At 44.8% G+C, this 25468-nt stretch overlaps 2 protein-coding genes, 1 long non-coding RNA gene and 1 pseudogene across 4 annotated transcripts; 3 read left to right on the top strand and 1 right to left on the bottom strand.

The window, feature by feature from the left end:
- The first annotated feature begins 910 nt into the window (after positions 1–910).
- LOC120666895 lies at positions 911–12624 on the top strand (annotated as a pseudogene).
- A 1754-nt stretch (positions 12625–14378) lies between these two features.
- Positions 14379–15280, top strand: LOC120668041. Its single transcript, XM_039947999.1, has 4 exons — positions 14379–14417; positions 14474–14547; positions 14743–14867; positions 14983–15280. The coding sequence occupies exons 1-4, from the start codon at positions 14379–14381 to the stop codon at positions 15150–15152; spliced, it is 408 nt and encodes a 135-aa protein (XP_039803933.1). The 3' UTR covers positions 15153–15280.
- Positions 15281–16369: 1089 nt separating this feature from the next.
- Positions 16370–18667, top strand: LOC120666894. 2 transcript variants are annotated; one of them, XR_005671927.1, is made up of 2 exons: positions 16370–16560; positions 18027–18667. It is a non-coding gene; the product is annotated as an uncharacterized LOC120666894 (long non-coding RNA). The 2 variants fall into 2 exon arrangements; XR_005671926.1 differs by having other exon boundaries at positions 18011–18667.
- A 450-nt stretch (positions 18668–19117) lies between these two features.
- LOC120663870 lies at positions 19118–22416 on the bottom strand. The gene is made up of 10 exons (XM_039942814.1): positions 21912–22416; positions 20966–21067; positions 20852–20887; positions 20662–20757; positions 20483–20572; positions 20223–20339; positions 20108–20140; positions 19953–20003; positions 19766–19847; positions 19118–19673 (listed from the first exon to the last, which is right to left on the bottom strand). Exons 4-10 carry the CDS (start codon positions 20728–20730, stop codon positions 19663–19665), a joined length of 453 nt encoding a protein of 150 aa, XP_039798748.1. The 5' UTR covers positions 20731–20757; positions 20852–20887; positions 20966–21067; positions 21912–22416; the 3' UTR covers positions 19118–19662.
- Positions 22417–25468: the final 3052 nt, after the last annotated feature.

The following is a 25468-nucleotide window of genomic DNA, read 5'->3' as shown; positions in this document are numbered from 1 at the left end:
CATAACTATGTTAAAGTTTCATTGAGCTTTAAACAAATCTTACTATCATTGGGCCCTTTTGAGCACATGCGCTATCAATTGGCATCACACACAATCATGCTCGGCGTGCCTAAATGCTTTAGAATTACTCTCCTAGAGAAAAATGTGCCGTGGTGCTCGGTTTTAGGACTTCAACATTTTAAAATGTGTTATATCACGCGATTTCTCATTGCTGGCACTAATACCACAATTACATTTGATCTTTCGCTCCGTTTGGCTTGCTGTGGCTGGTAGTTGGTGCTGATTTGTTATCAGAAAAAATTATTGCTGACTAGCTGGTGGTTGGTGACTGATGCAAATTTAGTGCGACAGAAAAGCACTACTGACTGGCTAACTGACAAACCTGCCGACAGAATAGAACATTTATCTTTACCGTGATCACTCTAGATTCATAAAGCCAGAAATATACTTCACTACAAAGATTCTACCCCATCACGGTATAAATAAGATCCGGTTTGGTATAGCTTGAGCTTCTCGTATAATAGATCCTGAAGTAGTTTTGGTGGTGAAGCAGTTCTCTGATGAAGCTGAAACTGTTTTCAAAATTGTTTAGCAAAACATGGGTCTAAAGAGAAATTAGGCGATGCTATAATTTACAGCTTTTCCTCTCCCGTGTAAGTTGAAAACAGCTTCACCAGGTGCTTCGTAAAAGAAGCTGCCAACAAAATACCCGTTTGGCACAGCTTCGAATAAACAGAGCCTAATATTTTGATGTACTGTAAAGAAAAGGAACATAACCGCGGGGGGCTAAGCACGAAAAACACGCGCCCTGTGTCTTTCAATTTTCGAACGCTACGATAACGATACGAGTCTACGAGACAGCGCGGCACGTCGCAATAATGGGGCGGGCCGTTCCCTCTCCGCCAACGTGGCCGCCGCGTGCTCCCTTTTGCTGCCGCCGCCGCCGCTGTCACTGCCTCCTGCTGCAGCAGCCGCGAATCGCAGCAGCCAGCAGCAGCAGCAGTAGCCAGGCAGCTGCCACCACCACCGCCAGCAGCGGCGCGCCCACTTGTCTCCCCCGGGCGCAAATTTTTATCCGGGCAACTCGCGGGGCGCTCGTGCCCGTGCCTCCCGCGCCGAACCCTAGCACACCCACCAGATCCGGAGATCCCGCGGGGACGCGGGGGGCGCAGGCGGGACCCCGCACCCACTCGCTAGCCGGCCCCGCCAGTGGCGCCTCCTCCGCGGCGCTGATCCGATCCCGCCCCGCCGCCGACAACCCTGCGCCACCCGCCGCATGGATTCCGCCCGGAGCTGGCTCCAGAAGCTGCAGCCGCGGGACAAGGACAGGGACCGGGGCGGCAAGCCCGCGGCGTCGTCGCCCACCGGCGGCTCCGCGAGGATGGCCGGGGCCGCGGCGGGGGAGGAGGCGCTGTCCAGCGCCACCAAGCAGAAGGTGGCGGCGGCCAAGCAGTACATCGAGAACCACTACAAGGCGCAGATGAAGTCGCTCCGGGAGCGCGAGGAGAGGTCAGTCCGCTCAGTCCAGTGCCCCTTCCCGCCCCGCTCGCGGGTTCCGCGGCTTGGACATTGCAATGCGTGTCCCTGGGTGATTCGAGGGGTGTCGGTGCGGAGTTAACAGATCAGCGCGCGCGAATTTGTGCTTGATTTTGCTAGAACCGTGGAGCTCTTTGATTTTTTTTCCTTCGATCGTACGCCACTAGTTGTTTAAGCTGGCTGCATTGTTGCGGGAATGTACTAATGTCATTTGCTCGATTTCTATTGAATCATTGAGCTCTTAGATTTTGTATGTGATCACGTGCCAGTATCGGTTTAAACTGTATGCATTGTTGTGGAAATTTACTCTTGTACTTGCCCATGAAGTACTCGCTTGTAGCTAGTGTTGACTATTGAGTGTTCGTGCTTGTAGTGCATGTGCTTATTTTAGGATGCAGTTGTCTTATTTTGGATATATTGGGCTAGATTGCTGCACCCATGGACAGAATTTGGAGGAAAGGTGAATGCTTAACACCTCTAACTTCTTTTGGTTTCGTGACTGTTTGTCTGCTTTGTTCTAAAATGCACAAGGCACCAAGTGCACAGAGCGCCATTGTTAGCTTAGGGGGCTACCCTAGGTAAGCTATGTGCTATATAGAACTACTATTGTCTGTGAATTGAATTTTGGCGCGCTACAACATGGTGGGCATATTTTCAATTACATGCATATGTCATTAATAATGAAAGCATGTGATGCTTTTAGGATCATGACGAGTAAAATGATTCCAATTTTGGCATGGTACAATGTGCATAGCATCAAATAAATTGTTGTTTTTTCTATTGTGTTGTGGGAGCAAAATAGGGAGAGGATTTAAACAGCTGGGTCTTCAATACAAATGTGGAAGGAGGTGAAGGGGCACATCAGCTCCAGTTTTATATCCTAGAACGCCAAATATCGCATAATTCCACTGCTTTATCTAATAGTAGATGTTGCTGTACTTAAAAAGTAGTATCAAGTTTTAATAGTCATTTTGTCACATTGACTTCACTGTAAGTGCTGACAAATCGATCTAATTGTTTAGTGGTGCAACCTGGAGTTGGCCTCAAGCTTCTATCAATTGCCAAGCGTTACTGTTTTTAGGTTGTCTATGCCCTTTTTTAGGAAAGCTGGTGTTACGTAGACCTATTGATAATTTGATATTTCGCCTGCTTGCAAAAGCTTACAAATTGTAAATCTTTCCTTAGACTGCAAAAAGAGATTAAGCCAATACGATAGAAGGTATCATGCATGTATATTGATGCGGATAAATACAGATGGGAAATAATGAGCAATTGAGGATAACACCCACCCATGAAGAAGGAAATAAATTTTAACTAGCTGATAGCTGAGGCTTGCCCAAATTCCTTTCAGTATGTCCTTTAGTCTGCATGGGCACTGCTAAGATATAGCTTTCATTTGGATTATGGGAGTACAACCTGAAGTCTCCTTCTGAAATTAAGGTGTCCCATCTTCAAACGGTCTTAGCTCTGAAGTCTTGTAGGGGCAAGAGGGTAGTTGGGTGTTTACATTTCTCTCTTGCCATATTTTATGCTTGGCTGCTCATTTTCTTTAGGAATGCCGCAGGCCTTACTAAACTGATATATATTGTTTTTGGATCATGCTTCTAGCATGACTTATATTGTTGAGTTCCTGCTATGTTTTCTACTACCCAATTTAACATCAACTTATATTTTAGGCGTTGGATGTTGGAGAAGAAGCTAGCAGATGCTGATGTATCTGAAGAGGAGCAAAACCGTATCATGAAAGATTTAGAAAAAAAGGAGACAGAATACATGCGCCTACGAAGGCATAAAATGGGTGTTGATGATTTTGAATTGCTGACCATCATTGGGAGAGGTGCATTTGGGGAGGTAACAAATATTTTGAGTTTTTGACTTGCCATTTTTGTAATAAACATCAGTTTACTCAATACCTTGAGAGATCTGAGTTAGTACATGCAGGAAATTTCTCAATTGCTTTAGAGACCATAATGTTTTCTGTGTTCGCCTTCTGCTTACCTCCTGTTTATACTCCATGATGAGTAAGTCTTAGCTTAAGGCACTAGCAGCATTGTATAAGCTGCACATATAATCCTGTGATGTCACCCATGACCTATATTAGTATATGAGGTCAGCAGTGACATGTAGTTTCCTTAACTAGCAAGTATATCTGCTGTCCACAGCAGAAGTAGCAGTAGTCAACTTAGTTTTTACCACTTCAGGACTTGTACCAGTATAAATATGCCCCTTTGGGCTAGCAATGAAGTAAGCATTCTGCTCATAGTCACAGAATTCGGGGTCGATGCCTCGTCCCACGACCCGGGAACGCCGTTCCGATTCGAGGGTCGGGGTCAAAGAGGGTCAGTGTCCCATTCAAGGTTGGATCGCGTCCCGGTTTGAAATGGGTCGTAGCCCCATTGCTAGCAGATTTAATTGGGATAAGAATGTTATTGATAGAGGATTGATGTGGTTTTTGTTAGATAATAAGCTGAGTACGTGTAGTATGATCTAGATGTACTATTTTGTATGTTTCTTATATGCTTGTGCAGATTAGTTTCTTCATTAGTAGCACATATATATATAGTTTTTGTCTTTTTAAAGACGCATCGACCCGAAGATATCGACCCGGATGAATCAGAGTTGCGTTCCACATAATAATTTATCGTTCCATAGAGGTATACCCCCTTCGTACCACAATTTTATAAAGTGACGACCCTCGACCCTCGACCCCGTTCCTCGACCCGGTCGACCCAGGAACTTTGTGACTATGATTCTGCTTCTATACTATCATTTGGCACCAGAGCTAAAAAAATTCTGAGAGACCTGTGCTCCTTGCCGTGTTGCTTTCTTCCCTGTCTTGCTGCTGAGAGAGTGAGGAGCCATGACTTCAGCTCCAGGCGATGTCCGGTTCCGCACCTATCGCCGCCGTTCCCCTTCTCCACCACACCGGCGTGGCAGAACGCAGAGACAGACCAAAGAGGTGGTTGTCCAGCTTGTCGTGAAGGAAGCCAGCAGCACCCCTTACCCGCAGCTCACTCGCACAAACTATGAGGACTGGAGCCTCTTGATGCGGGTGAAGCTGGAGGCCAGAGGGTTATGGGATGCGGTGGAGCATGGTGATGCTGACCGACAGGAAGACCGGATGGCTGTAGACGCCATCCTCTTTGCTGTGCCGGCGGAGATGATTCGGCCGCTGGCCAGCAAGCGCACAGCGAAGGAAGCTTGGGAGGCGATCAAGTCAATCCATGTTGGCTCTGATCGTGCAAGGAAGATGACCCTGCAGCGCCTCCGCCGCGATTGGGAGCTGCTCTCCTTCCGCGACGGCGAGCAGGTTGACGACTTCGCCCTACGCCTCTCCGGGATGATGAGCTCGCTCTCCATTTATGGTGAGCAAGTCTCGGAGCAGAACGCCGTCGAGAAGCTGCTTCGAGTGGTTCCAGACAAGTATGCGCAGATAGCCCTGTCTATCATTACGCTACTTGACACCGACTCACTCACCATTGAGGAGGTGACCGGGCGCTTGAAGATGGTGGATGAGCGCCCTGCAGCAACCTCTTCCTCGGTGGAACAACCTAACCTCAAGCGGGAGGCAAGCTGTACCTCACTGAGGAGCAGTGGGAGGCACGCTGGAAGGAACGCAACTCCGGCGAGGGGTCTTCTGTTGGAGGCTGCAGGACCACCCACACCGGCCATCACAGACCGCCACGCAAGCAAAAGAAGCAAGGTGGCTCAGGAGGCTACAGGGCGCCCTGCCGCGATTCCTCTCGCGATCCACCTCGCGATCAGAGGCAGTCCTATCGGTGCCTCAACTGCGGCAAATACGGCCATTGGGCCAAGGATTGCCGCAAGCCTCGCCGGGAACGGGCCAATCTTGTCGAAGAGGAAGATGATGGCCCAGCCCTGCTCATGGCAGAGGTCTGCGCACCGCTGAAACAGAGCACTTTGCTCTGCTGTTCCAAAACAGAGGAGGCGGACGCTGCTTCACCAAAACAGAGCACCCCTGCTCTGTTCAAAATCCATCTGGAGGAACCACGCGCCCAACTCCACCTCAACTCTGATGGCAACCGTCATGCTGATCAGTGGTACCTCGATACCGGCGCAACAAACCACATGACTGGCCGGCGAGATGTCTTCTCCGAACTTGACCAAAACATCACCGGCACGGTCCGCTTTGGCGATGGTTCGCTGGTGACCATTGAGGGCCAAGGCACGGTCGTCTTCTCCACCTCCAGCGGCGAGCAGCAAGCTCTGACAGGCGTCTACTTAATCCCGCGCCTGAAGAGCAACCTCATCAGTGTTGGGCAGCTTGATGAGAGTGATGCCACGGTGGAGATCAAGCGTGGGGTCATGCGCATTTGGGATCAGCATCAGCGGCTACTGGCCAGGATCGAGCGGGGCTGCAATCGGCTCTACACCCTGCACCTCGACATCGACAGGCCTCTATCCCTTGCTGCCCGCGCTGACGACAACGCCTGGAAGTGGCACGAACGCTTCGGCCACATCAACTTCAACGCCCTGCAGCAGTTGGCGAAGAAGCAGATGGTCTACGGCCTGCCAGCGATCGAGCACGCAGATTAGTTCTGCGACACTTGCGTCCTCACCAAGCAGAAGCGGACGCCATTCCCTGCTCAGGCGAAGTTCCGCGCTGAGCACGCCCTCGACTTGGTTCATGGCGACATCTGTGGCCCCGTCACGCCTGCAACTCCCGGCGGCAAGAAGTATTTCTTGCTGCTGGTCGACGATTATAGCCGTTTCATGTGGCTGCTTCTACTGGAAGCAAAGAGCGATGCACCAGCAGCCATAGAAAGGTTCCAGGCTGCAGCAGAACTTGAAAGCGGGAGGAAATTGAAGATCCTACGCACTGACTATGGTGGGGAGTTCACCTCCCTCGAGTTTGGTGACTACTGCGCGGCGAAGGGGGTGCAGCGCCATCACTCGGCGCCATACTCGCCGCAGCAGAATGGCGTTGTGGAGCGGCGCAATCAGACCGTCATGGCGACAGCGCGCAGCCTGCTCAAGCAACGCAGCATGCCCGCCAAGTTTTGGGGAGAAGCCGTGTCAACAGCCGTGTTCCTCTTGAACCGAGCGCCAACCAAAGCGCTCAATGGCAAAACGCCATATGAGGCATGGTACGGCAAGAAGCCGGCCGTAAGCTTTCTCCGCACCTTCGGGTGCTTGGCGTTCATGAAGAAGACGCGGCCTCATCAGTCCAAGCTGGAAGATCGCAGCACTGCTGTTGTCTTCATCGGCTACGAAGCTGGAACCAAGGCATACAGGGTGTTTGACCCTGTGTCCCAGCGCGTCCACATCACGAGAGACGTGGTGTTCGACGAGAAGAGAGGCTGGGACTGGAGCAAGGTGGAAGAATCAGCAGATGGCGAGTGGCGAACCCAAGAGTTCACCGTCGAGTCAACCACCATGCTGTATAATGCTCCAGCACCTGCTGCTCCAACACCAATAGCAGCAGCATCACCGACTCCAACTGATGGGGGTGCAGAGCAAACAGCTCATACACCACCACCAGCGCCATCTGCAGCACCTACTGGAGAACAAGCTCCGGTGGAATTCGCCACACCACCACCTTATGCTGAAGACCAGCTTGATGCAGAGCACAGCGACACGCCTGTGCGCTTCCGCCGCCTGGACAATGTCCTCGGCGATGACGCACTACTGCCGGGCATGGCGGAGCGTGAGCTGGCTGAAGGTGAGCTGCACATGATTTCATCACTGGAACCTGCATCCTTTGCTGAAGCAGAGAAGAAGTTGGAGTGGCAGCAAGCAATGAATGAAGAAATCAGGGCAGTCAAGGAGAACAAGACATGGCGGCTTGTTGAACTCCCACCAGGACATCGGCCAATTGGGCTCCGGTGGGTTTGCAAGGTGAAGAAGGACGCTGCTGGCAACATTGTTTGCCACAAGGCCCGGCTCGTCGCCAAGGGATATGTGCAGCGCGCCGGCATTGACTTCGATGAAGTGTTTGCGCCGGTAGCCCGACTTGAGTCTGTTCGGCTCTTGGTCGCTACAGCTGCACACGCCGGCTGGTTACTCCACCACCTCGACATCAAGTCGGCTTTCCTCAATGGCGAGCTCCGAGAAGAGGTCTATGTCGAGCAGCCGCCGGGCTTCACCATCAAAGGCAAGGAACACCTTGTCTATCGGCTGGACAAGGCCTTGTATGGCCTACGCCAAGCACCACGCGCATGGAACATCAAACTTGATGCCAGCCTGCTGGAACTCGGTTTCAAGCAGTGTGCCTCTAAACATGGCATATACACACGTGGCTGCAGAGATCAAAGGCTCCTAATAGGGGTCTATGTGGATGATCTCATCATTACCGGCAGCAATCCAAAGGAGATTGAAAGATTCAAGGCAGAGATGAAGGCAAAATTCAAGATGAGTGACTTGGGACTGCTCTCCTTCTACCTTGGCATTGAAGTGAAACAGGAGAAGGACAAGATCACCCTATCTCAGTCTGCCTATGCTGCCAAGATCCTCACTGCTGGTGGAATGCAAGGCTGCAATCCCTGCATAGTGCCCATGGAGCCACGGTTCAAGCTGAGCAAGGTTAGCTCAGCACCTGCAGCAGATGCAACCTTGTATAGAAGCATTGTGGGGAGCCTGCGCTACCTCACACACACTCGACCTGACATCAGCTTTGCTGTGGGCTATGTCAGTCGCTTCATGGAAGCCCCAACAGCAGAGCACCTTGCTGCTGTAAAGCGCATTCTGCGCTACCTAGCAGGAACTCTGTCCTATGGGCTCCAGTACAAGAAGGAAGAAGAAAAGAAGAACATGAAGCTGGTCGGCTACATTGATAGTGATATGGCTGGTGACATTGACACTCGCAAGAGCACGAGTGGCTGCATCTTCTTCCTCGGCAGCTGTCCTATCAGCTGGTACTCACTGAAACAGCGAGTTGTGGCACTCTCCTCATGTGAGGCAGAGTACATTGCAGCCACATCTGCTGCCTGCCAAGGCATTTGGCTGTCAAGGCTGCTTGGGGAGCTCCAAGATGAAGAACCTGCTCCCTTTGAGCTAAGGATGGACAACAAAGCAGCAATCGAGCTGTGCAAGAATCCTGTCTTCCATGAGCGCAGCAAACACATCGACACAAGATACCACTTCATCAGGGACTGTGTTGATCAAGGGAAGACAAGGGTGAGCTACATCAACACTAAAGATCAGCTAGCTGACATCCTAACCAAGGCATTGGGAAGGATCCAATTTGAAGAGCTACGCAGCAAAATTGGCATGATCAAAATTGCAAAACTAGAAGAAGCCAAGACTTAGGGGGTGATTGATAGTAAGTCTTAGCTTAAGGCACTAGCAGCATTGTATAAGCTGCACATATAATCCTGTGATGTCACCCATGACCTATATTAGTATATGAGGTCAGCAGTGACATGTAGTTTCCTTAACTAGCAAGTATATCTGCTGTCCACAGCAGAAGTAGCAGTAGTCAACTTAGTTTTTACCACTTCAGGACTTGTACCGGTATAAATATGCCCCTTTGGGCTAGCAATGAAGTAAGCATTCTGCTTCTATACTATCACTCCACACTGGTATTTTGCAGGTGAGACTTTGTAGAGAAAAGGCTACATCCAATGTATATGCAATGAAAAAGCTAAAGAAGTATGAAATGTTACGAAGAGGCCAGGTACTCTCTGATGTTAAAACTAGTAACTCTTCCAGGTTATCCAGCAGCTTTTCTTTTTCTAATGTGTTATTTTTAGGTTGAGCATGTGAGAGCTGAAAGGAACCTCCTTGCAGAGGTCGATAGTGCTTATATTGTTAAGCTCTACTGCTCATTTCAAGATGATGAGTTTCTGTACCTCATTATGGAGTACCTTCCTGGTGGTGACATGATGACTTTACTCATGCGCAAGGACACACTGACTGAGGATGAATCCATTTATGTTGCAGTCACAAGCACAGCTATATTCATAGGTAATATTCAATAAGAAGAATCACTCTAGCAAATCATGATTTGTTATTCAATTGTTGTTTTACCTTTCCAGGGATATCAAGCCTGACAATTTGTTGCTAGATCGATGTGGACACTTGAAGCTTTCAGATTTCGGCTTATGTAAACCTCTAGATAGCAGTAGCTTTCCAAATCTTAGTGACCTTGACTATGCAGCAGGGAAGAGCACCAATCCATCATCAGATGGTGATAAACAATCAAGTAATTCTACTGGCCCCAGGCAGACACAACAGGAACAACTAATGCATTGGCAGAAGAATAGACGGATGTTGGTAGGTGCTTAGCTATAAAAGCATTTGACTCCTGTCATTTCATGGTAGATACAGAAACACGAGTTTCGGCTGCCACTTTAATCTGCTTGTCAGCACAAATTTTGTTCTAAGCAGGGGCTTTCTTATGTACTTGTATATGTGTGTGCATAGCTTATAGTAGGCAAGCTTCAGACTAATACCTTACATTGACCTTTCTTACATGACTTGGCTATAAAGAGCACTATTACGGCAACAATGAAGCCTGTTGGGATAGGCTAGTAGTTATAAAGAGCACTAATGAACTATTTTGGCTATAAGAAGTCATAATCTCGGCATACTGACTATATTATATATGTGAAGCACGATTGTATTAGGGAAATGTGAAAAAATTCAAGATGTTATTGTCTTCAAACTTTGAGCAGGTTGCGTAGAGACATGGAAAAATTGACCCCCCCCCCCTCTAAGATGAAATGTATTCCTCAGTAAATTACATACGGAATGACTCGGAGTGGTCATTTGCTTAAAACTCATGCTCGTTTTTTTTATTCTCGACTTCTGTATTTATGTACATGATTTTATGATTAACAGGCTTACTCTACTGTTGGTACGCCTGATTACATTGCACCTGAGGTACTTTTGAAGAAAGGATATGGGGTGGAATGTGACTGGTTAGTTTTGATTTGAATTTGTGCATTAGCTTCCAATGGTGTCCATTCTTCTTACATGAACTTTTCATAGGTGGTCACTTGGTGCCATAATGTATGAAATGTTAGTTGGATATCCTCCATTTTATTCTGAAGATCCAATGTCAACATGCAGGAAGGTAAGCTTATGTGCTGTTTCTATGCCAATTATTTAAGTGTTGCGTAGTGCTAAGTCATGTCCTTGTGAAATTGTGCTTTTGCTTTTGAGTTCTTGGACACTGCATGAATGCAATTTTGCAGATAGTGAATTGGAGAAGTCATCTAAAATTCCCTGAAGAGGCCAGACTTTCACCAGAAGCTAAAGATCTCATCGGCAAGTTATTGTGCAATGTGGATCAGAGACTTGGCACAAAAGGTGCACATGAGATAAAGGTGAGCAATATTCAGTCGATTTGTTGTGCTACGTACTTTTGAATATTTCGCAATCGATAGCAGTATGGCGCAATGTGTTCATGCAGGCACATCCATGGTTTGGAACTGTTGAGTGGGAGAAACTGTATCAAATGGAAGCAGCTTTCATTCCTGAGGTTAATGATGAATTGGACACACAGAACTTTGAAAAGTTTGAAGAGGTGAGGTTCTATTCTTCTATTGTGTTTTGTCTGACGGTGCAAAAGGTAATCATTGAGCAATTCACAGAATGAAATGGTCTGGAAGTTTGCACATTTCCTTCTATCCTGAGCTATTCTTTATTTGTACAGTTGAGCCTAGTATAATTGCAATAGATTTTGTTCTGCATTCGGCTTGCTTAGATGATATTGCGGAGACAGTGTACCGCATGACAGTGAAAAGTGGCAGCTAGGGTGGTGTATAAAATATTTAGTTCTTGACCCCTATTGTAGTCTTGTATCCAGTGGCTGTTGTCTGTTGAGTACTTGCATTTATGCATTTTGTTATTTTTTACAGACTGCTCCTCCGATGCAAACTTCATCAAAGGCGGGCCCTTGGAGAAAGGTAATGTTTTCGAGATTCTTGGAATACATTTTCTTATATTGTCAATCTTTCACAAAGACTACAATCTTTAGTGTTTTTTTCCCTGACCAAAGTTTAAGCAGTTCAATGTCAAGACCCCCCCCCCCCCTTTTGAGGTGATATCAAGATTTGAGTCTTAGGGTTTTGCTTTCATAGTCTGAAATGCAGATTTTTCCAGAAATAAATTATTCTCATAGTTTTTTTTTATATATCACAAGAATCACAAACTGCACCTAAAATTAAATGTCTTGCATCTTTGGAGTTTGGATATGGTGACTGATTGATTGTTAATTTGTGCAGATGCTTTCTTCCAAGGATGTGAACTTTGTTGGATATACCTACAAGAACTTTGAAATAGTGAATGATCCTGAACTTCCAGGAATTGGTTGGGAATAGATCCTATCTTTGCACCTTCACTTTGTTTTCCAAAGTTTGGGTGACATTTTTGCATTGCACATCCTTTTGAACTATTTTCTTTCTGATATTGCAGCTGAGCTGAAGAAGAAAAACAAGCCAAAGCGACCAACCATCAAATCATTATTTGGTAACTATCCTTAACACTCTCGTGAGTTTTTGTGGATAATTTTTTCCATAGCATTTACACTGCATTCACGAGTATCTGTGCAGAGACTGCTGATAGTGAAGACCAGACTTCTGAAGGCAGTTTCTTGAACATATTACCCACACAATTGGAGTTGCCGGAGAGCCTCGACCCCTCACCTCACTCCAGCATATCTTCTGAGGATTCCCAAGCACGGCATAGGTAGCAGGTGCATTTTTTTTGGCACCTGTCAGCTGTAAGCTGAGCCTGAGAAAAGCAAGACTCGAGAAGAACCTTGCACACAGTGATGGATGGCAATCTGCAAAATCAAGTTTGCCCTTGAACAGATTGTCCATCCTGTACATTGTTACTGGTTTTTTAAGTTCGTTTGCCAACAACCCGAGCAGGTTGTTTGTCATAGAGAGGGAGGTATTTGTTCTCTCCTGTAAATTCTTGGATTCTGTGCATTGCTGAGATTCATTCTTTCATGGGAGCATGCCATGGGGTGTGCTACCGTTTTCTTTTTTCTTAAGCACGGAAATCTGCATTTCTACGTCATTGTTGTAAGATTTATGACAATGTAAAGAAGCTGTGAGTATATGCAAGAAAGTTGTACCGCAAATGAGGAAAATCTGTAAGGCTCAGTTTGGATGTTGATATTGGAGGATGTGGCTTTGAATTGGGTTCAATACCAAATCAGTCATGGTATTGAAATGGACTATTTCAATTATGTCGTTTGGATGCCCGGAAATTGGCTTTTTGAATCTTAGGAAGCAGCTCAATTCAATTCCTGTTTGGATGACAAGCCTGGAACTGTGGTTCAATAATAGACTAGCTACTTCATCTTCTCCAGAGTTAATTGTTTTCTTTAATCCAGTGCTAGTTTTGGAAAAATGTTCTGTATGTATGCCAATTAATTTTGTTAGCATTTGTGGTCAGAGTGTAATTTGAACAAATGTGAGACCATGTGCAAGAACTTTGTTGTTCCTTTGTGATTCATAAATTCCAGATCACCAGTCTATAGTTCTATTCTCTTAGCTTTGTGATTCTACTTTGACTAGGCACACAAGGCTATGACGTTTTCTGATCCCGAGGCTCAGGTTTCAGGAATGCGTAGTGGCATAGTTCTAATAACAAAAAAAAAATCATAGTAGATTTAAAATAATATTAGACTTCTTTATGAGAATATTAGACTTTTTTTGTAATATGGAACATGTATGACTTTGTACCTGCTCTCCTTTCTTGACCAGTGCTCCTGCAATTTTCTTGAAAAAAAGGCAGTGGACCCACGCATCGGCGCACGCCAGCCAGCGGAGACGCCTTTGTTGGCAGAAGCAGTTTTCCCCTCTTGCTTTTGTGTTGCTCGAGTCCTGACCACCAGCAACAGAGGCAATCGGAGCAAGCGGCGGAAGAAGGCGGAGCAAGTGAGCAGGCCACCGACGAATGGACGAAGACGGCAGCTGCACGCCCTTTGCTAGACTGCTACCATAGTCGACCAGCGGCGATCTTCCCATTCTTCCGCGCCTCCTTCCCTTCTCTCATGTATGTACGCGCTACGCTGCCACCCTCCTCCTAACCCTAGGTAGGCGGGGCTCACCGCTCTTCGCTTACAACCCTCCTCCAAACCCCACGTGAAGTTGTTTGTTCGTAGGAAATGGGAATCACGCCAAATAGTAGCAGTATCTTCGATGCTTTGGAGAAATTTTGAGTGGGAAATCATACAGGGTACTCCATGCAGATTTTATTCATCGCATCTTAAACTTAGGAAGAGTTTGATTGTAAATCACGTGAATTGCTTGCAGCTCACAACCCTTAAATTTTCCACTGAAGCACTTACCATAATTAAATAAGTTGGACCATGTCCATTAATGCTCCCAAGACATTAAAATCTTGCAGCACATGAATCTCAGGTGGCATTTCCTCCAGTTAATCATCACTATCTTCATTATGGTGAGGATAACACGCCTTATTGACTGAGCATACTACATAGTAATATGCTAGTTAGTTTCGTCCATTTAGATTTCACAATTTCGGGTAATTCAAAACCCTGTTTTCATAATTCGTAGTTTTGAATTTGCAACAACATGCAGGTGTATTCTTTCTAGAGACTGAGCAGGATGGATCCAGAAGTAGAGAGTAACATCAGAAGGTTAAAAATATTTGTGATCAGATTTAGCCAATCCTAACGGATTTGATGGCTCTTGTTTACACTTATTCTTTTCTTTTACTCTGCATGCAGTCAACCGTATTTGTGAAGGGTGCAAATCAAATTGTTGATGAGAGAGTGAAAGAAGATAGTCTGAATCTGAATAAGGGAAAATATAAAATGCATTCATTCTCATCTGATGTCCTTATTGACAAGAGGGAGGGACTGCCATTGGATATCTTTGATCACCTAAGAAACTTTCGACATGACAATGTTGTGCCACATTTGGACTTCTACATCCAAGGTAAAAGGTTTGGTCGCTTTGTAATCGCAAAAGTCGGATCATCATTCCAGGTCTAGTTTGATAATGAAGGAAAAACAATGCTATTTGATGAAAGGGGGCACATGACTCATATTTTTGAGAAGCTGATAATGTAAGCCATCTTCTTGCATCATGCATGTATTTGATTTCTGTGCAATACATTTTCTTGTAAACTTAGATGTGCTTTTGTCATGTTTCAGAAGATGATAATGTGAAATTGTGAACCTTCTCCTTGCATCATGCAAATATTTGATTTCTATGCATTATATTTTCCTGAAAACTTATATTTGCTCATGTTTATATGCAGAGAGTATTTTGACATGTTTGAGAGCTTGCTTAAACAGAATTTGATTCTCGAGAAATTTGACATAGACAATATGTTTGTGAATATCTTTGATAGGGTGCCCACATTGCGCGTTTTGCTCACAGAAGGTATAACTTACTGGAAATATACATTTTTTTTGGAAGAGTTATAATTTTCTGTAGACACTAATCAGGAAAAAAAACTAATGAAGCATGTTTCTCCACACCTTTTGTTTTGTTGCAGTTACGAAAGTCCCATTCATAGGTGTGCTTAACCGGAAGCTTGCCTGGGATTGCCCCCCATTCATAGGTGTGCTTAACCGGAAGCTTGCCTGGGATTGCCCCCGTAGTTCATATCATGGTGTGAGGATCAATGCCATAGGACAAGGGATCGTCTCACAGAAAAAATTGTGATGTGAAAAAGCTGAGGAGATATCCACACAACTGTAATGATGTTATCAAAGGGGAATATCTGTTGTCCCTAGTAGCTTATGACCACAGTGAAATTAAGTATCTGCCGAGACATTCAGGCCTAACTTGGCCTTTCCATGAGAATTCATCTCAGAAATCCTGTGATCTAAGTGTTTAAAATAGCGGACTAAGACATTTAGTGTTTGGTGTTTGTAGAGGCTAAGAAAGGCTATAACGGGCTATAGTCTAGCTAGTCCATTTAGCATTTCTGTAAATGTCATGTGTTGAGAAATCGGCGCTCATAACCTTGACACCGACTTACGATAAGTTATACCTAAGTAATTTGATACCACTTCTTCCGTGGACCCTATGCTCACACTACACCAAAAAAAATCTTCACCTAAACATTAATATGTGAGAACAACTCTATATGAAAACTCAACTCTTTATTCACCATAACTTACTACAAAATATGACTCTTGCACTCTTTATGTGGCTACCCTACCATGATACCACTACACTACATGGCAACCTTGCCATCTTCTACTTGAGACCTCTTATATCATAGTATGGCAAGAGGGGAGGGGAGTACCCCTATTTATAGGACACCATGACTCATATGGTTTTTCCGTATGTCCATCTTCTGCACACTTTTTTTACAAATATCTAACTTCTAGAGTGTTCCATATTTCACCAAGAAGCATGATGACCATGGTTCATGCATACTCTCTAATCTTTTAGGAGCTTCTCACAATATGTATTTCTACTTCAACATCACGCATAAATCTCTAAGTAATTTTGCATATAAACATGAAATCTAGATAATTTCATGAACTGAAGTACGTTTTGGACTTCATTCCCTCATTCAATTGTTAAGGAAATACTAAATTTTGTAAATGACAAAGTTCAATAATAAAGTAACAATAAATAAAAATTAATTATATGATTTAGCTTGCTAAATAACCCTTAATTTAGCGGTTATAATGGGATATAGCCCGCTATTAGTGGATTTAGCCTTTTAGAGCTAAGAGACGGATGTCCTAGCTTTCTCCTCTCCTAAAAGCTATAGCAGGCTGCTATAGCTGTGGCTATAGCCGACTATTTAGAACCTTGGATCTACCAGAATTGCTCCAGTTGATTATTGCTTGGGAAGCACAAAGAGGAAAAGTGCATAACGTGAAAGACTTTTTTAGCTATGTTATCCTTCTAACAAACTGCTACAAACACCGTGAGGATCGGCCAGGGGATAATAGAGCGGTTGAAGTGACCCGTGAGGCCACAGAAAGCAGCAGACGGCCGAAGGTGGAGTGAGGAGAACCAGAAAGGAGGACGGCGAGGAGGCAGAGCGAGCGGTCCAAAGTCGAGCTGCTTCTCGGCGGTGGAGAGGGCGGGTTCTATTCACTGCATCCCGGTGAGTGGCCCCGTCTGTTCTTGAGTCGGAGGGTGCGGCAGATGGCTTGGTGGATGGCCTGATACCGGAGGGAGCCGGGGAGGGGCGGCGCTCATACCCTAGCCGCCTAGCCATCAGGGCTGGGGCGGCGCTCATACCCTAGCAGTCATGGCCTAAGACCGAAGGGAGCCGGAGACGGAGAAGGGCGACGCTCATACCCCAGCCGTAATGGCTATCCTTTGGGAGGCAAGACCCCGGGGGTCTTTGGTTCAATAACAGCCCAACACAACACGCCCAAAACAGCCCACAAACTATATAAATATGTTTTTTGGGTGATAACAAACTATATAAATCTTGAGCGTGGCTAATTTGGGAGCACTCCACTCACCAAATTTAGCTCTACTCCACAAAAAATTATCCAAACACCTTAATCTGCTCCACTCCACTCCACTAAAAACTAGCTTCACTCCACTAAAAACTTGGAGCACCTCAAGAGGTGCTCTACCAAAATTTGAAGCTGGTGGAGTTGGGAAAAATTACCCACTTCCTACACATCCCTCTGTACCGGTTCGCGATGAAGAAAATAGAAAACTCAACTCCTTCGACGCCATTCCTCCACTCTCTCCTCCCCTCCTGCATCCCCCTGCCATCGCTCTTCCCCACCGCCCTTCCTCAATGAGATCCCGCGGATGCCGCCGCTGCCAAGCTCACGAGCCGCTGCCACCCTTCCCCGCCACCACCACCGCCCTTCCCCGACGAGATTCTGCAGGTGCCGCTGCCGCCAAGCTCCTGAGCCGCCACTACCCTCCTCCCCCCCCCCCCCCCGCCGAGCTCGTGAGCATTGTTGTCTGCCTCCCTCGCCACCACCGCCACACCTGAGATCCCACAGGCGCCGCCGCTGCCGAGCTCGCGAGCCACCACCGCCCTTCCCCGTTGCCGCCGAGCCCGCCGCGGCGGCGGCCGCGTTGAGCTCGCGATCAGGAGTGGAGTGGAGTACAATTTTTGCCACCAAACTTGGTCATACTTGATGGTCAAACTGTGTGGCAAAAAAGTCAAATGACCTACAATTTGGAACTGAGGGAGTAGCTAAAACAAATTTGAATGCAGAAGTTGTACAGAATTTCAAAATCTACAACTTTCGTTTCAGGCCAAAGTTCATTGAGCAATGGTTTGAAAGTTATTTTAAATTTTCTAAAATCATGATTTTAAATGACTTGCCATTTCATGTGTAAAATTTTGTTTTCTCCCCTAGTAGACTTTAACTAGACATTTGATTTATCACGACAAAAGGGATGTGTCTACTCATTATGTGGATTGATTTGAAAGTTTTAGAGTTATTAGTTAATGCACACATACACATGCTCATGCACATACACACATATACATATACTTGCAAATGCAAAACATGAGGTATTTAGTTAACTTTTTTTGGTCCTTCACGCATGATGTTACACTAATGACTCTTGTTTAGCAATTTAAACATCTAGGGTGTTACATCGCCGAGCAGTTCTGGTTTCCTGTAATCCGGCCGATGAGTGCGACCAATGGCTCTGCTGTCGAAAACCCAGCTGGATTGACGACATCCTCAGCCTTGGCTCCACGCATGCATGTCCAGGTTCCTATTTTGCGTCAATTTTGCTTTCGCCAATACCTTGATCAGCATCCATTTAAATAGCGTGTGTTGTTTTCAATCAGTCAGCTTCCTGATCTCGTGACTACTACTTCTACAGGATGTTTCATTTTCATCCGGCCATAATCTTGATGTCTTTCTCTTTATATCAGTTTATTTTTCTTTTTCTTGATCAACCTGCAGGGTGCAGAAGTTGCATACTTCCATGCCTGCCCCTGCAATAGCACCATGACAAATCGTGCTAGCCACATACTGTATGGCCTATGCAAACATTTCAATGTGACCAATTGATGGTTGTGCCCTAACAATTTGATCAATCAGTGGTTGTACTAATGTACTATATAAATATTTAGATGATCAGTTATTTGACTTCAAATTGAAGCTCAGTTGTGTTACTTTAGGTTGATGCTCAGTTTAACTTTATTGTGTTACCGAGGATTTGGGTTGTTCATTGCACAATTTTAGCCATCTACATGATGTTTCACTGATTCTTTCCTAGCGTGTGATGCCTTGATCATCCCATAGATTGCTCAAATGCAGCAAGTTATTGTGAATGGCTATTTTCTAAATGAAGCTCCATTACTACCTCAAGGGTCAATTCCTGCAGTAGTATTGTATATATTAGTTTTTTGGAGGGTATTCTAACAAAGTTTGTTGATGATTCAAAAGAGGTAGTTTTGGCCCTGTCCTACTGGAGTGCTGCTGGTGCTGGTCAGGTTCGCATTCGGCCTCACAACTTCAGCATCTATCTTTTACCAAACTCTTATTTGGTGTCAGCATTAGCATCAGGTTCGTGTTTGGCCTCACATCTTCAGCATCTATCTTTTTGAGCAAGTTCCTTGCTAAAATTAAAAGCTCAAGCAATTTCATAAAGTGAGCTGTGCCTGGATAGTCACACAACCCAGTACCCGTTCCTTTGACTCAGTGAGTGGTCATGGAGAGAAGTTATTTGACACGAAAGCATGGAGCTAGTATATTAATAAAAGGAAGAAGCAAAACAACCCTGGATCGAAAAGGACTAGGACTAGTCCTAGTCTCATATGGTTTTAATTACACACGGAGATTTGCAACCAACGAAACAGGGTACAAAAAGTTAAAACCTGAGGAATTTCCTTACAATGCCGCTAAGAACTCATAATAATCCTTCATATGCCAGCAGGCCAGCACCCACTCTTTCGGCCTTGGGCACCAGCATGTTTAGCTGTTATTGAGTCCCAAATGGTTGACCTGAAAACATTTCCCCTAACTCCCATAACTTAGGACAGAAGTACTACGCCCTTGTCTGATGCATCAACCACTGTAGATCTCACAAGGATACGCTGGATAGTGGACATCTCAGTAGAATATAAACCATTATACGGGATAAAAAAACCGTAACCTATTTCTTAAGACTAAATAAAGCCACAATTTCTTTCTGACAGCTGCATTTTATTTGAGTCATCCGTTTCTGCCTTTTCTTGGCCATTGCCTCCCTTGCCCTGTGGAGCAACCCCTCATCTCCTTCCTAATAAGTAAATAAAAATAGTAAGTAATTCTGAAAACTGCATACTTATTATCAATACCTACACCGTGTGTGCCTGTTCAAAGTCTATGTACCTTGGGAAATCAAAGCAATTTCTTTTGCAATGTCCACCTTTCTCTTGGCATAATCGAAAAGGTACTTCGGTTTTGATGAATTCTAAAGATAAAATTTAGTCAGCGCTTTAGCAAAATAAAGCCAAACAACTAGTAAAAATCTTATTGCTACAATACAATTGCTTGCTATGGAAATCAATCAACTAACAATTTTTACAACAGCCTCTCTGATCAACTGACGAGCTTTATCTTCTGGAGTCTGCATAGACAGATGTACCATCAGTGTAAAAATGTATTTCCAGTATAACATCGATCAAAAATGAAAAAAAGAGTATCACAAGGATCCCAGGCAGACCAGCTTACCATTTTGTCAATGCCAGCCACGTAAGCATCATACTGGAGAAAGGAACAAAAAAATAAGTATCTAGATGAACAGCTAATGAGAAAAAGGGAAAAGATACACCAAAGTGTAACTTACACGTTCTTTTATAGGGTATCTGTATGGAACATTTTCAAGCTCATTTTTAATTTCAACTCTGCGCAAGGGAATCATGTCTTTCTTTTGTATTTCGAACAAAGCTTCTTTGGAACTCATCTGAAAGAAGTTAGATAAAGATATATGTCCCTTAGAAAGCAAGCATAAAGCACGTACGTATAAGAATATAAAGAAAGTTGCAAACAAAGCAGAAAAGAAGGAGAGCAGCATAGGTGCTTAGTTGTGCATAATGAGGTACTAACTTTTCCTTTAGCAACCCGCTTCCAAATCTCAAAATAGAGATCATCCAATCCCTTGCGAGCATAATCATACCTAATGCTACAGATATACTCCTACATTAAAGAAAAGAATGTCACATTCCAATATATCATCAACACTTATGCTCAACAACAAAACTAACATGTGAGCAAGGTGGCATTACAGGGAAACCGTAGGTAACTAAAAGTGGGGAAACATTGGGAAAGTCTGCTGCAATCTCCAGTGCTTGCATAAAAACCGCACCTTCAATTCTTTTCCACTGATCAACAAAAAAGTTGCCATGCATGACGCGTCACTATAACATCAATTTACATTGTTAATTTATTAGGCACAAAAGTCTTTAAGGGGCTTACCTGAATCGTGCTGTCTCGCAGATAATCTTCAATCCACTGTCATATGAAATGAAAGCAATTAGACCAAGGATAACATGCGATCAGTAGCTTACACTTTGATCGAGCCAATCATACCTTGGTCTGTTTTGCTACTTCTTCAAAGTACTGTACATATGCTAGGTCTTGTTCATAGGTGTTAACAATAGAGATGTAGTAATCCCAATCTACATATCGACGCTGCACAAAGAATATGTTGTCTATTAGAAGCACAAGTAACAACTATGTACTAAAGTTTTTAAATGAGGAAATATGTGCGTGTGTGACTGTCTCAGAATGCCAACTTGCAAATGTGGATTTCCAACAGATGTCCGATATGAGCTGAACCAGCAAGCTAGAATTTGCTGATACTATGGAGAAACAATGCTCGCAACAAACTCACTGTTGTTTCACTAGTCCAGTATAGTTCTGGTTCAGACTGTCATATTTTTTTAATACGCTTGAGAACATTACTTACAACAAAACAAAAATGTTAATCAGACATACAGCAGACCTTGTTGATGCCAGAATGACAAATGTTAAAAAAACATGCTACTAGCTTGAACAAAACTATTGCTTGTAATATCCTAGAGAAGGTTGTAACAGATAATTAAGGTAGTCTACTCTTCCAATTTTTTTATTGAATTAAGCTATTAAGGAATATAAAAAGCTTTAAAACCAATCAAAGTACTCCCTCCTTCCCTATTTATAAGGCATACACGTATATCAAGATTCAAACCTTGTCATCTTTGACCAATAATTTGACTATTAAATTTTTATTTTTATAATGCAAATTTCATATGATTGGATTCATAATCAAATATATTTTACAATGATTATAAGTTTATAATCAAAAGTGATATAATATATGATAAATAAATGGTCAAAGTGTTGTTTAGAAGACCGTGTCATGTTCCACCATGCCTTATAAACGGAGAAGGATGGAGTAACATTTAACCTCGATGGGTATGGCAACATATACTAAGTGATAACAAAAATGAGAATAAAGCTAGATGGCTTGGAGGAGTCAAGTGTTCATGCTTACATTGTGAAGCACTAGCCGCTGGTAGTTATCAAAGGAAGCGTCCTGGCAGCGTTCAAGATCAAAGTACCATTCGAGACTTTCCTCATAGTGCTTAAAAAACCAGTTAGCACAAAGTTTGTCTGGAGGGTACTCCAGTTTTAGACTCACATCATCCAGTTTATCCAACTTCCTACCCACTGTTAACTGCACAAGACAATCATAAAGTAATTAAACGAGCAGAGCAGATGAGCATGACTTTCCTCATAGTGCGGCGGACGGGACTTTCCTCATAGTGCGGCGTCCAAGACAATCATAAAGTACCATTCGAGACTTTCCTCATAGTGTGGCGGACGGGACTGGCGAGCGTGAGCGCCGGCGCATCAGCCTTTGGATCCTCTTTCAAGACCCGAATCTGATTCCCCCCGACAGGAGGAGCAGCCACGGGTTGTCCACCAGCCGTCCAAGAAATTGGAAGGCGTTCGGGGTCAGCAAAGAATGAGCTTGGCGGACGGGGAGGGCAGGGTGGCCCATGGGACCCAGTTCCTGTGCAGTCGCTATAGCGACTGCAACTTAAGCGGTCGACGGAGCAGGGAGGTCACTGTTCACTACTGTGTATCACTGTAGCATCATTGTTCACCAGGTACTGTTTACTACTGTATCATCACTGTGGCGATAAATCTAGTCCGTTCACTGAGAAAATGGATGGCTCACATCGCGTGCAATCGCTATCTTGCAGTCGCAGTAGCGACTGCAGGCGATCTCCGTCGTGGCCCATGCTCTCTCTTCTCGGTTAGCCCAAAGGAAGCCTAGCCCGTAAAATAAACAACGATGGTGCTTCTTCCCTTTTTTAAGGAAAAATTCTATTTTCCTTCCCGAATGGAAAAAATCTCAGGAACAATTCCACGCGCGTCTCAGCCCAGCAGGCCGCCGGCCTTTTTCTCCTATGCATGCCGCTTGCTGTGCACGTGGCCCAGTTCTACCACTCAGCAAAAAAACGTGGCCCAGTTCTACGGTACTCCTTCCTCCCTCGCGTCATCCACCCGGACCACACCTTCCTCCCTTCCTTTGCATGCTATTTTATTAAATAGTATTTATCCATAAAAATATTTATCTTCTTCGTATCACCTCAATTTCGAGGACCGATTACACCATTGTGTTGACCTCAATTTCGAGGACCGATTACACCGTTGTGTTATACGCAACGAAACCAACAAAACTAGACCCCACTTGCATATGCTCTGACGATGTTTGTGAACTGTTAGTAACTTATGTAGCGATTTACTCTCTTTTTGTGGCAACTTATGTGTATATCGGCTTACTGCAGTAACAATTTATGTGCATAATAACTCAATTTTTTTTCAACTTATATATATGAGTGTATGATGGATTTTATTTGCAGTAACTTATATCTTATATGTCTTATATCTTATATGTGTGAAAACTCATCTGTACAATAGATTATATTTTTGGCAATTTTTGTTTAAATGTGTGATAACTTTTATTTTTATAACAATTTGTGTATAAACTTATGTGTACAACAGCTTACTCTTTTTTTTTGCTACTTATGAATATGACATCTTATATTTGTGACAACTTATGCATATGATTGGTTCTATTTTTGTACGACAACTTATTAATATTTTTGTGACAACCTTAATCTCATATGTGTGGCACCTTATATATGTATATTGTAGCAACTCCTTTAATAATATCAGACCCAAATTTACAAATAAATAGCTAATAGTGCAAAATGTCTTCAAAATATATACAAGTGGGATCTAGTTTTGTTTGTCTCATCACGTAAATACAGTGCTGCAATCAGTATTCAAAACAGAGATCATACGAAGGAGATAAAATATTTTTTTATGAACAATTTACATGCTAAAAATCCTATGTCCAATGGTGGACCGGGATCAGGTGCAGTTGTAGTAGCAACTGCAACTTTGGCAGTCATCAGACGGATGGCGTCTAAATCCCGTCCAAGTTCCAACGTCTACAAGAAAGTAGGCCCCAGCGTTGTCATATTCATCTTCTTCCTTAGCTTGGATTTGAGACTCCTGATCATATTGGTCAAAGTTACTGTCATCGTAGAGTTCAGGATCAAAGTATCATTCAAGAGACTCCTGATCATATTGGTCAAAGTTACTGTCATCATAGAGAACGTACGGCGGGTAGCGCTATATCAGAGTTGCATCATCCAGTTCACACTACTACAGAAAATCATTAACCGTGACCTTTAAAAAAGCCCTCAGAGACAGGCAGAAAAAATAACCGTCTCAATTAATGGCCAGCATTAACTGAGGCGATCATTCTTCATTAACCGAGGTGGTTAAAAAAACCGCCTCGCAAAATGGATTAACCGAGGCGTACAACTTTAAAATAACCGACTCTGTTAATAGATATTAATCGAGGCGGTTGTTGTAAAGCAAACACCTTAACCGAGGCGGGCACCCTATAGGATCCGCTACGAAAAATATTGTGGCCCAAAGAGATCTAGAAAGCCTATTACCAGACTTCCGTATATATTTTCAAGTTAGGGTTTCTTTCTTTTCTCCTCTTTCCCTCCCTCACTCTTGTCATGGGCCGCTGCCCCTCTCACTCCCCCCCCGGCACTCCTCTCTCACTCGGCGGTGGCCGGCGGCGGCGGAGTGGCCCGGAGCCAAGGCGGACACAGCGGCGGGCGCTACGGCGGAGCGGCGGTGGCTCCTGGCGGCTGGCGCTCCCTCCCGGCGGTCCCCTCCCCGTCCTCCCTCCTGGCGGACCCCTCCCCGACCTCCCTCCGAACTTGCAGCGGCGGCGGGCCACTTCCTCCTTGCTGCCCATCGCCTTGGGGTGCGGCGGCGGCGGATGGGCTCGACGGGCTTTTATTTTTTTTAATTTTTTTTTTGACTGTCAACGGGGGGAGAGGATCCCCACCTGATTGTATTGCCAAATTGCCCCAAATGGCTGAATTCAAGAAAGTTTTACAGTTGGCGAACACTTGCCAAAAGTGTCACCCACTCAACTCCAACACCAAACACGTTTTTTAAAATTTTTATTGAATTAACTGAGGCCGGCAGCAAACTGTCCACCTCAAAAGAATCAGAAAGTTATGATACACAAATTAAACCAGAGAGAAGCAGCAAACCGGAATGCACACGACCACCATATACATGCGGTACAAAGCTAGTCGCTGGTACAGCTTAGAGATCTGCTGCGGCTCGTGCTGGGACCAAGGATGCTTGGGAGGATCATAGTTGCATGCCTTGTTTAAGCAACAAAGTATCTTCTCTGTGATGGTGTCAGTGTCCATGAAGAGAGCTCGAACATTTTCTCCTGCTCCTTTCTTGGGTGTTGTCTTCATCAGTGTCAGCCTGTCAGGAGCAGCTGCGGCGGCGGGGTGGCGCAACCTGCCTCCGGCTCATCATCTTCGCACGGACAGGTCCAAATCCAAAAGGGAAGAGGACGCCACACGCCGCTGCGATCTAACTAACGAACAGGAAGGTCTAGCCGTGTAGGTGAAGCAGATGCGAGTCGGAGACGAACGTGATGCGACGCGACCGCAGACGACGACGCCGGCGGCGGCAGCCGGTGCGCGT

The sequence above is a fragment of the Panicum virgatum genome, chromosome 3N (assembly GCF_016808335.1).
Source record: "Panicum virgatum strain AP13 chromosome 3N, P.virgatum_v5, whole genome shotgun sequence".
Lineage (NCBI taxonomy): Eukaryota > Viridiplantae > Streptophyta > Magnoliopsida > Poales > Poaceae > Panicum > Panicum virgatum.
This window is presented reverse-complemented; position numbering and strand designations above follow the sequence as displayed.

What these genes read in the sequence shown, in the direction of transcription:
- LOC120668041 (XM_039947999.1), top strand. Translation starts at nt 14,379, where the DNA reads ATGACAATGTTGTGCCACATTTGGACTTCTACATCCAAG. An exon ending in ATTTTTGAGAAGCTGATAAT is followed by an intron (nt 14,548 to 14,742) that starts GTAAGCCATCTT and finishes GTTTATATGCAG; the next exon opens with AGAGTATTTTGACATGTTTG. An exon ending in GCGCGTTTTGCTCACAGAAG is followed by an intron (nt 14,868 to 14,982) that starts GTATAACTTACT and finishes GTTTTGTTGCAG; the next exon opens with TTACGAAAGTCCCATTCATA.
- LOC120663870 (XM_039942814.1), bottom strand. Translation starts at nt 20,730, where the DNA reads ATGCAAGCACTGGAGATTGCAGCAGACTTTCCCAATGTTTCCCCACTT. An exon ending in TAGTTACCTACGGTTTCCCT is followed by an intron (nt 20,573 to 20,661) that starts GTAATGCCACCT and finishes TCTTTAATGTAG; the next exon opens with GAGTATATCTGTAGCATTAG. An exon ending in GATACCCTATAAAAGAACGT is followed by an intron (nt 20,141 to 20,222) that starts GTAAGTTACACT and finishes TCCTTTCTCCAG; the next exon opens with TATGATGCTTACGTGGCTGG.